Below are 12500 nucleotides of genomic sequence, written 5' to 3'. Positions count from 1 at the left end.
GGGGGGCCTTACTATTTCCAGTGGTCCCACCATTGCGTCATTGGTAGGTTTCTGTTTTCCATTTCCGTTTTTTTGGCTACTGTAACACAAGATCATACCTCATACCACCGCACTTTGCCATACTGCTCCAACAACAATCCCATTCAAAGCATTTTCCAAGAAAAACTCTTTTTATTATTGTTAGTTTTAATTACAGGCAAAATTAAAATAATTTTAAAAAAGGCTATGTACGGCATTTATAGAGGAAACGTTTCTTCAGTCATACTGTCGATAAGAAAATGTGCCTACCTTACGTCTCCATTCTGAGCGTTTTTATTTGTCTCCGATTTTAAGTCGTAATTCTTTCCCATTGTTACTTGTTTCTGGAGCTGGTTGTTGTCGAAATTGATGTTAATTTTAGACTAGTTTCCAGGAGCGCTCCCCGTCAGCAACTTCGGATGTTCTATTGCTGCTGTATTAATACAGAGAAGCTTTGTACTTTAAAACACATTTCTTTGCCTGCTGCGGGCAGCGCTACACAAACTGATTTAAACAACAAAGGAAGACAAGGTAAAAGTTGTGGTTCTCGTTTCGTACATAGTTCATTCAAAGTACGTGCATGAAAAATAGGGGCATACAGAGATTAAATATATTTTATAAATCATCTTTTAGAGGAAATAATAACGGTAGTACGTTGCAAAAGCCAGAGGTATTAAGCTCTAAAGTTTGCTCTCCGTTACCTTGAAAGGAGCTCGCTGATGTCCTCCCTGCGCACGCAGCGCTGCAAACTGGTGTACCTCTGGCGCGCCGCTGGGGCTTTTATTATACTGCGATTACATAATTTACAACATCATGATATTTTGACCTTTTTTGAACCTCCCAATTTGTGCTTTTGGTTGTGCATTTTTTTCGGTGTCTGACAAACAGACGGCGTTAAAAATGTCAGCAATGAAAAACCAGAACACTGAATAGATCTTCAGATTTTTGCTTATTTGCGAAATATATGTCACCATACTGAAACAGTTATACGACCCATACTGTATTAGGTCGCTCTGTTAGGCTTACTCCTTTGGCATAGGCTACACTCAGAAATCTGTTCTTTACTTAAGGGCTGAAGCCATTCATTGGCTGGACATCCATGACATATAACCCAATTATTACATTAGATTCATTATGTGACGTCAGTTCCTGTTTCTTGTTGTCATAGAGTAAACAGGGAAAAGTGTACTAGTACCAAAGTCACTTACTCATTCTTTTAAAGCTGTTATATGAGACACAATAAAAACCAGCAACTACATGTCTGGCACAGGTGAAAACTAGATCATCTGTTCTGGTCTAGTGATGAGCTTCTTTCCCTTCTTTTCATGATGGAATGAGTCATAAATAATTCAGTTAAAACATACAGCAGTTACATATTCAACTATTCAGCAGAACGCTGTATCCTTCAGTTAAAATGATTAATTTTTCCCCTAAAATAATAGACTGTTACATTGCTTTTCCCTATTAATTTCACTCTCTATATGTGATCTAATAAAATGATGCAATCACACAAGCATTCGAGCAACATCATCTTGATTATCGTTCTGCAATGTGTAATCAGTGACTCGATGCTATTTCACAAAGAAGTGAAATGTGATGTGATGTCTCTACCTTATGATGTCATCATATCTTACTTTGAACCTTTGAACCATTGATTCAGCTAAATGTGTTTAGGAATTGTAACAACTTTTCTAGATGTTTGCTATGTAAAAATAAACACACAAATATTTATACTGTTTTAAAATAGACAATAAGTACTTGTGGGGCTTGGGAGACTGGCTGGCTGTGAGTGTATGTGTGTGTGTGTGCATGTGCGTGCGTGTGTGTGTGTGTGAGAGAGAGAGAGAGAGAGAGAGAGAGAGAGAGAGAGAGAGAGAGAGAGAGAGAGAGAGAGAGAGAGAGAGAAAGAAACAAAGAGAAAGAGAATGTGTGTGTGTATGTGTGTGTGTGTGTGTGTGTGTGTGTGTGTGTGTGTGTTACCCTGATGAATTATTGAATTAACATGTTGGGTCATTAAACCAGAATCAGTCCTCCTGTTATGAAGAGAACGAGGGAGACCATATTTCAAACCCAAATCAATAACCACAGCGTACTGTGTAGCCTGAGTTACTGATTTACTCTCCTCAGTCAAGCCAGTCGAAAGGTGTGATTTATTTAGAAAAGCCATTTGTCATTAAAAAAAGATCAGCCAGTGCTAATTTCTGAAAAGGCCGACTGTGGGCAACCATCAGAGGTCGCCGTTATACAAAAATTCTTGTATTCAGTAAAAGCAAACGATTATGTGGAGCAGAACTAACTCCGTCTGTGAGCATGAGGGAGCCTCATCCTTTATCTACAGAGCAATAGAAGTAACAAGAGACTATTCTAATGAACAGAAAATAAAACCCAACGGGATCCTCTATGGCCCCAGTTGATGCTTTATGAACGAAATTCATTATTTTTGCGCGGCACGTAAGGAACTAATTATTTTTATTATAATTACTTCCTAACTAATTGTTTAAACCAGAATTCTACAACAGGCTTCACTGGATTTGTGGAAACCAAGAAAGAAAACCAAGTAGTTTGTTTCCCTATAAAAGGTGTCTTTAAAATGCCTTGAAGGTTAAGATTAACAAAAAGATGAAGGTTGTCTTGAGATGAGAAAACTGAACGCCATATATTAACACGTTTTATTATAGTGAACTTTTGCTGGACTTGGGGCTTCATATTCTGCCGCTTTAGTGTTATGGAGTTTAGCATGCAGGTTCAACTCAGTGTTACCATTAAGATAACTTTAGGTAATTTACTATGATTTATTCTAAGTGTATTCTTGCTCATAACCGTCTTTTGTCAATATTAGGTATTCACGCAATGTGATGCAGCCATTGTGTTGGTTGCGCTTGAAGAGATCATGCGTGACTGTCACCTTTATCTTACGAAAATGTTTAAAGCATGTGCAAACTGTTATGAAAGTGATCTTCAGAAATGACAACCAAAGTAGCCTAATCAGAGTGAACGTGAGTGCATTCAACTACAAAACCGTGGTGCTAAAATAATCTAATTATTAGAGGGAGAGAGACTGATTAAACGGGAAACTCCCTTTCCCTTCACGTCTCGTAGTAACAGTATTCGCTTGTGACTGCTGAAAGCGAGATAAGCCTCCCTCCCTTTATTTTGGTTGGGTTTGGTCTTATGACTGACTCCCTTCGCGCTGCTACGTTCCCTCCGTCGTTCTGCAAAACCACGCAGACAGCGCCGGGCGAAAACACCGGGCACGGCGATCCGAAGCTGTGGCTGCTCGTGAGAAGCGAAAGGAAGAACAAAGGGCTGGCCGAGCGCGTGAAGGTGGAACCGCGGCCGGAAAACGGGCATGGCATCTTTAAGCTTGGGGCTTAGCGGAGCCCGTAAAAAAGCCGCTGCGAGAAACGGAGCTGTGGAGAGACGGAATTTAATAATGGTTTGCAGGTAAATACTAGGGAATTATTTTTTCTTTTTTACACTACAATCAGTTTGATTCATTGTGTCAGAGTTGTCATTCTGCGGCTTCACATATTGTAACTGAAATGACTAGTCACTGCTGATAAATAAGTAAATATATATATTTGTATTTCATTAAGTTGGATTATTGCTCTTCGTCCTAAAACATATTGGCAGCTTTTGCTTCGCTATCTACGAAAATCGCTCAGTTGAATTCTATGCGAGCTGCACACTGTCAGCACGCGCTCTGATGTACTCTACACAGGCATCACGTCATACTATTTATGCAAAATTTACCAGGTGACCGTGCTGGTGATACCTCTCTTGATGCTACAGAACTGTTTTTGTTTTTTTAATTTACAGCGCACCAAACTTATCAAACCCCGAACGCTGTGTTTATTGACGACGCATCAAGACTATTTGAACCATTATTGCAGATGCAATTCGCAGTCTTGCACGCGTTCGTAAAAGCCACAAAAGCCGCGGTGTAACCGAACCGTTCGGTTACAGGTGCTCTTAGCATTGAGAATGAGTTTCAAGTGCTACTGCACTTAAGTCAGTTTCGTACTGCTCTTCTGATGCACTGCAAACCAGCGCTACGCAGTCCTGGCGCTGAAGCAGACTATGACTCCTGCGCTGCACAGTCCATGGGCTTTTTTCCGAACACGCCTGACTTCACAACTTTGCAAGTCCTGCTTGAGATGGGACGCGGGCGTGTCAGATCAGGCCAGGCTGAAGGTGCGCTGCGCAGGGGCGTCGTGGGGAAACGCTAACCACAGCAGTGTACTGCAGGTCACAGGTTTCCAATCCAGTCGCCCCCAGCGGCTCGATATTTTTGTTCGTTCCCGGATCCTGGCGTTCTTGATTGAGTTCGTTGGCTCTCTGCAGGAGGGAAGCACCGTATTGAGAAATTGCTGCAACTGGGATTATATTGCTATACCTCGCAATTGCGATTAGAAACAGAATGGCATACTCGATGCATAGTTGGATCAGCGTACACTCAGATGCAATAAAGAAACCGGGTGATTTGTTAAAGGGCTAATTCGCGTATTTCATCCACCTGCGGTGTCTGTATCGTCAAGGTCTATATCGTGCTAAAGATTAACAAATGATGTATTGTGCCGCCCCACATGTACAAACATGATAAAGAACTAAAAACATGGTAAAGAACTAAAATGTGTACCTGTTTTCATTTTACTTTTGTTGGGAATTTTGGGATTTTCTTTCCTGGTTTGGTTTCTTTGCTACCACGTTATAGTAATCTGTCGACTACATTTATTCAATACTTTAAAAGATAACACAGTGTTTAACATACCAGTATGATCGAAGAAAGTCACGTGACATTTCCGTCGCCGTTTCCATCAGTGGCTGTGCTCCATTTACTGTCCCCTCGTGCGAAAATCCGCATCACTACATAAAACACTAGTACAGGAGCAGAATTCATCAAGGTAGTGAGTGATTTCGGACACTACGTTATATATTTTAGCTCATCGCTGCGTCACAGAAAATTGCATTGCATAAACAATCTGAACATTATACCAAAGTTCATTGTAACAAGTTTGACCGCATGTCAAGTATACGACATAAGGGGATAAGTTCATGCCAAATATGCCAGATAAGGGGATGCACACATGGTTTCACAAAGTAGTGAATAAAAAATGAATGCGGTGCTTTATGGATATTCCTTGTGCACTAGGACTTATCACTTGTACAGTACTTATTGCAGTGCATTGTGTACACTGGATATGCCGCTCTATGTCACTAGACAGCACTACAAGATGGAGGAACCCCAGAGTAGTATACTGTGTAGTGAATATGGCCCCATAGTAGTACACTATGTAGTTAATGCCTAACCTGAGTGGTTTGAACCAGTTGAAATGTAGTGGTCCTGCTGTACCAGGTAGTTCCAAGTTTGAAGCAAGAGAAGGTGTCATGCTGCAGGTCCAAATGCCTGTAATGTCAAACACCTAGTGCTCATTGGGCCACTAGTAAACACGCTGCTGCATAGACTGTTTGCAGTCCGTTTTCCCTGACAGACTCTGACATGTTTTGTTTGTGTGAGTGTGTGTGTGTGTGTGTGTGTGTTTGTGTGTGTTTGCGCATTTGTATAGGTATGTAGTGTGTGTGTGTCTGTGTGTGTGTGTGTGTGTTTGTGCGTGTGTGTCTGTGTGTGTGTGTGTGTGTGTGAGCGCACTGCTGTAATGCCTCTGAGCTTCATCACAGTGCCTGGTTGCTGTCAGAAACTGATGCATCACCCAGTCTTAGGGGGAGACGCACAGTCACCACAGAGACGCAGTTTCTGTCTCTCTCATGGTCCCCTGTGCCAGAGAAGTGGCCCACAGACTCACAGTTCTGACCCTGTTATTATTGCTGTCAATCTCACTCACACAATAACACCCTCACTCCTGCTGAGGCACACATCCACAAATCTATACAGAAATGTGAGTACATGCATTTTGTTATATGTGTATATAACACACCTCTAATGTCTAAAGCATTAAAAAAAGTCCAAACTTACTCAATCCATTCTTATTGGCTCTCTGTATTACATTTAACTGCCAATCAAATGCAGGCATGATGCATGTCCTCCAGTGTCTTACTTAGGTGTTTAGGTACGACTTCTCTTTCTGTCTGTCCTTGGTTGTTGTAAAACACATAACTGTTTTCATCCAGGCTCAGAGAGGGAGAAGGAGAAAGAGAGAGGTCTGTTTCCTGTTTCTTTGTACTGAGTGATTGGCCCGTTTTACTGGTTCAAAGCAGAGAAATGCCAGGACCGAAACGAGCTGCAAAATGTCAGCCTGTGTGCCGGCGGTTGTGTGCCACCATGTGCGGGAGTCCTTCAAAGGCTGATGGACGGACTGTTATATAAAATGAAAGACAGCCATTTTTCACCATAATTATGTCTGAGATAAACAGGCGGTAAAAAAAAAAAAAAGGCCTAAAATGATGCATTAGTTATAATACACTGATGCAGTAGGATGCATCATCAGCGATTATGATATGCTTCTGTAGAGAGGTCGGTGTGTATGCATGTGAGTGTGCGCACCAGCATCCACACTCCCATGGGCCCAGAGAGGAGAGAGACGTGGGTGGAACGCAGTCTGGTGCGAGTGCATAGCCTCTGGGAGGTCCTGCACGTACGTAGGGACTGGTGTGGGTGGACAACCAATGGGAAACACTTCAGTAAAGGGTGCGGTGACATAATTTGTTTACATATTCCCACATTTGAGTCCACATGAGACTGACATCTGACAGCAATGGTGACCTTCCAGGCTGAGGGTGCACACACACTTGACAGTGCACACATACACACACACACACACACACACACACACACACACACACACACACACACACACACACACACAGCTGCATCCTGACAGAAAATGCCTGTGTATGTGTGGTTGCTGCAGATTGCTGTTTGTTGTCTACTTGCCAGCTGTTTACCAGTGCTGAACGATCGATCTCTTTCCCTGAGTTCTTAAGATGATCTTAGCCACTCCCCACATTCGTTTGTGGTCTGTGTCCATCTGTAAACCCCACATGCTGGAAGTCTCTGTCAGAACACATGTGGTACGTCATAGAAAAAAACTACCCTGCCATCAAAATGTGTTAAAATTTTGCCCTGCCCATCTGATCATCTTGACTATGTGGAGACATGCAGGAGATTTTGATACTTCTAGGTGACTATATTAGTGTGTGTGTGTGGGGGGGTGACAACAAATGACAGAGATATTGATGGTGAAGGAAAATTTTATGAGAACAGAAAAAAAGCTTTCGGTCATCCTGGATGTACACCTTCCCCCATTTGACTTCTGTAGTTTCCTGAAACTAATCCATCAGCTCTATATAAAAAAATTTAACCAGCCATGCCCTCACGTTAAGGTATTAGCCTGCATCCAGAACCAGCCGTGCCCTCACGTTAAGGTATTAGCCTGCATCCAGAACCAGCCGTGCCCTCACGTTAAGGTACTAGGCTGCATCCAGAACCAGCCGTGCCCTCACGTTAAGGTACTAGGCTGCATCCAGAACCAGCCGTGCCCTCACGTTAAGGTACTAGGCTGCATCCAGAACCAGCCGTGCCCTCACGTTAAGGTACTAGGCTGCATCCAGAACCAGCCGTGCCCTCACGTTAAGGTACTAGGCTGCATCCAGAACCAGCCGTGCCCTCACGTTAAGGTACTAGGCTGCATCCAGAACCAGCCGTGCCCTCACGTTAAGGTACTAGGCTGCATCCAGAACCAGCCGTGCCCTCACGTTAAGGTACTAGGCTGCATCCAGAACCAGCCGTGCCCTCACGTTAAGGTATTAGCCTGCATCCAGAACCAGCCGTGCCCTCACGTTAAGGTATTAGGATGCATCCAGAACCAGCCGTGCCCTCACGTTAAGGTATTAGGCTGCATCACAGAACCAGCCGTGCCCTCACGTTAAGGTATTAGGATCCATCCAGAACCAGCCGTGCCCTCACGTTAAGGTATTAGGATGCATCCAGAACCAGTCGCGCTCTCACGTTAAGGTATTAGGCTGCATCCAGAACCAGCCGTGCCCTCACGTTAAGGTATTAGGATCCATCCAGAGCTCTTTTTTCATCTCTCCTCATCTACTTTTCTCATCTAGTGCACTTGTCATCTAAATTCAAGGGTCACATAGCGGATGAAAAGAAAGCAGAAAAGAAGAGGAGATACACCAGAAGCTCTAAACCCTTATGACCTCATACCATCATCACCTTCACGCAATCGAAGTTTTAATTTGAAATTGAAATTTTAACTTCGAAATAATCCTTTGAGCAAAGATATGTATATAACCTCATTCATATAACATAATATTCATTCATAATATAGAAATCAAAAAATGTCAAGAGTTACAAGGGAGCTGGAGGCGTGTTCCTCACACGGGAACCTGAGCTGGAGGTGTGTTCCCCACACGGGAACCTGAGCTGGAGGCATGTGTTCCCCACACGGGGACCTGAGCTGGAGGCATGTGTTCCCCACACGGGGACCTGAGCTGGAGGCGTGTTCCCCACACGGGGACCTGAGCTGGAGGCGTGTTCCCCACACGGGGACCTGAGCTGGAGGCATGTGTTCCCCACACGGGGACCTGAGCTGGAGGCATGTGTTCCCCACACGGGGACCTGAGCTGGAGGCGTGTTCCCCACACGGGGACCTGAGCTGGAGGCATGTGTTCCCCACACGGGGACCTGAGCTGGAGGCGTGTTCCCCACACGGGGACCTGAGCTGGAGGCATGTGTTCCCTACATGCCCCATCTGGACACATGACAGCACATTTTAGCGTCACCCCTCATCCCCTTCAGGAGTGGGGTAGCACCTAACTTTGAGAAGAGAAGAAGAGAAGTGGGGCTAACCAGATTAGAGTACTGGGATGCATGCTGCCTGTTCTTAGACGTGCTGTACCGAGCCCAGCTGTATTCCTGTTAGTCCTTCTGGTTTCGTTGACTTTTGAGCTTGTTCCAGCCATTGGTTTCTAGACTGTATTTTTGGAATTGGCTGTGACTCTTCTTGTTAAAGGGGCCCTATTATGCTAATTTTCAGTGTTCATCATTTTATTATTCAAATTTACTATTATAGATTTACATGCTTCAATGTTACAAAAAACGTCATTTTCTCATACTGCACATCTGTTTTCACACACTGTCTGAAATGGTCTGTTAGAGCTCCTGTGTCTTTTTTCCTGTGTGCATTTTGCAAAACAAAATTTGTAGTCAGTGCTTTGTTCTTTTTAACCAGTAACTCCAGGATCAATAATGGGTGGTGATTAGGTACTTTGACCCACATTCTGACCAAGCACCTGTACACACACAATCATTCTCTGGTAAGACCAACACAGAGACTCTGATTAAACACTGTTTACCGCTGATTAGAAGTAAAGTGCAGGATCAAACACTGGCTGAAAGTAGGAGGAAAGAATCTGATATAGGTGGCCACCTGAAGCCTTGGTGGTGGGGTGGGTTTCTGCAGGACATCTGGCTCATGTTCCTGAAGTTGGGATACGTAATCAGGCTCAGCAAGGCTGCTTGGAGGCTTATTTCTACACGCTGCATCTACTCTCCACACTTTAGTACACTGCGGCAAGAGCCTTCGCTATTATTAAAGACGGCATGGCTTTAGCGGTTCTTTAAGGTCAAAACGGGCTGAAATTCCGCCAGGTCCATACGGTCATATCGTCAGCTGCTTCCGTCTTTGCTCCCGTTTGATGTGAGCCAGCTGGTGTGGCGATATTGTAATATTGCGATGTTGTATCGTAATATCGCCATGGACACCTGTGTGCGCCACAGGGTCTAATTCCGCTTACATAAGCGTTCAGACGAAGCGTCCAGCATTGGCACTGGGAGCCATATTCTAATTATCTGGTGTGTCTGCGCAGGTTCTCGGTGAAAACGCTGATTGATCGCTCCTGCTTTGAGACAATAGACGACACATCTCCGGAGTTCATAAACTTTGTCTCCATTTTGGAGCAGATCCTCAGTCATCGTCTCAAAGGTAAGACTGGAGGACCATTTTAAGACCACACAAACCGCCCGTAAATCTTTCAAATGATCTTGTCTATACATTTTGCTCATATATAAGCATATACTGTATTTCACATGATTATGGCCCCTTTTTAAATATAACACAACATTTTTCATGTACTCTCCCTTTCACATATCTTTAACTTTAGATTTCAAAAATACAGATATTATTAAACTATATATACACACAATACAGTATATGAAGTACCATATACTTCAAGTAACACGTTTGAATGTTTGTGAGGAGTGACGACAGCGGCGGAAGCTCTGTCACGCATCCGCCGTGATTTAACCAGTTTCGTAATTTTCCCATATGCTGCTTCAACCTGTCTTTGCATCTGTGCTGCGATAACCCTAGTTACATACAGAAAACGCACGAATTTGCACTGGGGTTGAAAGTATTCAAATCGGTCTCTGGCCACCATTAAATGACTGACCCGATCACAATGCGTACATGCCTTTTAAAAGCATTCACTCACATCGGTCAAGCGAAATCCTATCGTGATCCGATCCTCGAAACGCTTATTATGCGAAGTGTAAAGGGGATCAGAGACTCTCATTTTGAGAGTATTCCATTTAGTTGGTACGCACGACTGTGACTCAAAGCGATGCAAAAGAAGCTACAATTAGGCAGGTTGGAAAGCATTTTAAGTTCAATTTCCCTTCACTTGAGAACCGTTCTAATGTCTACTAATCACTAAGTGCATGCTCTTTTGCATTAACTTAGCGTTTGCCGCGGAACGTTATGCAGGAACAGCGTTTACGGTGCACTATTTTTACGGTCCACGTAAAGTGTAAACAAACCGAAAGTTCCATTAGGAGACGCGACCTCGTTTTTACCCCGCTGTCTCCGCAACCCCCCGCCCCGCATTACATCCTCTCTGGTAGCTGCGGCTGACATATGCGTGACTTGCAAAAAATCTGAACCTGGTTTACGCACACAGGCAAGCGTCTAGCGCTTCAAGATGCCAATAGCGATCCACACCCACTCACACACGCTTGTCTCACTGCACTTAATGAGGACATAAGTGTTTCTAAATATACTTTAATTCTAATCATAAATAAAACCGCAACTAGCGAGACTTGGAGCCCAAGATATTGCCCTGACCAAACCAGAATTGCTCTAATCTAGCCCTATGCACTCAATACTGCAGTTATCGGATTGATTAGTCATTTTGGTCCTATTGTACACAGAAAAATGGCTCAACCAAGTCCAGCTGTTGTGAATGTCTGACATTGGGGCTGCATTTAGGCTAAAGGGAGATGAGGATTACATCTCTCAGTTCTGTCTTTGCTGGTGCATGATTTCATCAAAACGCCACAGTAACTTGGAGCTTGTAGCGGTGTTGAATTTATACCACTTTAGGTCAGAACATCAGGACCACCTGATTCAACCTGCACTCGAGGATCTTGTTTCTATACAAGCTCAACCACTTCCATCTGTTAAGTTCTCTCTCTCTCTCTCTCTCTCTCTCTCTCTCTCTCTCTCTCTCTGTCTGTCCATCGCTCTTGTTCATATTCTGCCTTTATCTTTTTAATCTGTCTCTTTTTCTCAATGCAACCGCCCAGAGAATCACAGTGCACAATCGCCAAATGAACAGATTTTAGTGTCTGAACTGCTGGTCAGATGTCGTTAACAACTGCAATAGACCTTTTTTTGTCTGCAGCTCTGAGCCATTTTGCACCCCCCCCCTCCACTATCCGCTCATTCTCTCTGCAGGTCAGATCAGCTGGTTTGGCTATGAGAGTCCGCGGAGTTTCTGGGACTATGTGCGTGTGGCCTGCGGTAAAGTGTCTCACAGCTGCATCCACAGCATCGAGAGCATGGAGAACGCACGCAGTTCCAGAGCCAAGGTGTGGACACACCTGTGCGTGCACGCACACGAGTGCGCACACACACATACATGCATGCATACATGCATACATACATACATGCACATGTGAGCACACAAGCACTCATGCATGAATGCACACAGACACACACATGCGTGCATGCACACAGGAGCATGCAAACATGCATGAACACAGACACACATACATGTGCACATGCACACACAAATGGGGGCACACACTTGTAAATGTTCACACACACACACATACACACATGGGCACGGTGGAGTCTGGTCATCTGGTGTGGTGAGCTCGCCCAGTACAAAAGAAACCCCTCTGTTACTTCCAGGGGGAATTACATTTGACACCAAGTTAACGAAAATGAACTTCTTGCAGAGTGTATTCTAGACTTTGGCCTTGTTTCTTTTATACTGCATTTCTACAGGAGCTGGGGAAGTATTAACTCTGTTTCTCTCTCTCTTTTACTGTCTCAGGGCCGTGCATGGATCAGAGTTGCCTTGATGGAGAAACGTCTGTCAGAATATATTTCTTCCGCCTTGAGAGACTTCAAAACCACAAGGTCTTTCTCACTTTCACACACACACACATGTACATGGACGGATGCTCACACACACACACACACACACACACACATACATACATATATATA

At 43.9% G+C, this 12500-nt stretch overlaps 2 protein-coding genes across 6 annotated transcripts in view; one reads left to right on the top strand and one right to left on the bottom strand.

Moving 5' to 3' along the window:
• abcb4 (ATP-binding cassette, sub-family B (MDR/TAP), member 4) overlaps positions 1-926 on the bottom strand; it is a 16144-nt gene extending 15218 nt beyond the window's left edge. The window contains exons 1-3 of the mRNA XM_081715188.1: positions 720-926; positions 289-451; positions 13-79 (exon numbers count right to left, since the gene is read on the bottom strand). Of these exons, the coding sequence (XP_081571314.1) occupies positions 13-79; positions 289-350 (129 nt within the window). The 5' untranslated portion in view covers positions 351-451; positions 720-926. The remainder of the gene's footprint in view (positions 1-12; positions 80-288; positions 452-719) is intronic.
• Positions 927-3170: 2244 nt separating this feature from the next.
• Positions 3171-12500, top strand: part of rundc3b (RUN domain containing 3b) — a 23066-nt gene continuing 13736 nt past the window's right edge. The window contains exons 1-4 of one of the 5 annotated variants that reach the window (XM_081715183.1): positions 3171-3462; positions 9856-9971; positions 11721-11854; positions 12325-12410. In XM_081715183.1, coding sequence (XP_081571309.1) covers positions 3368-3462; positions 9856-9971; positions 11721-11854; positions 12325-12410 — 431 coding nt within the window. In that variant the 5' untranslated portion in view covers positions 3171-3367. Of the gene's footprint in view, positions 3463-9477; positions 9687-9855; positions 9972-11720; positions 11855-12324; positions 12411-12500 lie in introns of those variants that run through there. The other 4 variants (XM_027009475.3, XM_081715184.1, XM_081715185.1 and 1 more) reach the window with 4 other exon arrangements.

This window comes from Electrophorus electricus, chromosome 1 (assembly GCF_041902795.1).
Source record: "Electrophorus electricus isolate QZ-2024a chromosome 1, ASM4190279v1, whole genome shotgun sequence".
NCBI lineage: Eukaryota > Metazoa > Chordata > Actinopteri > Gymnotiformes > Gymnotidae > Electrophorus > Electrophorus electricus.
This window is presented reverse-complemented; position numbering and strand designations above follow the sequence as displayed.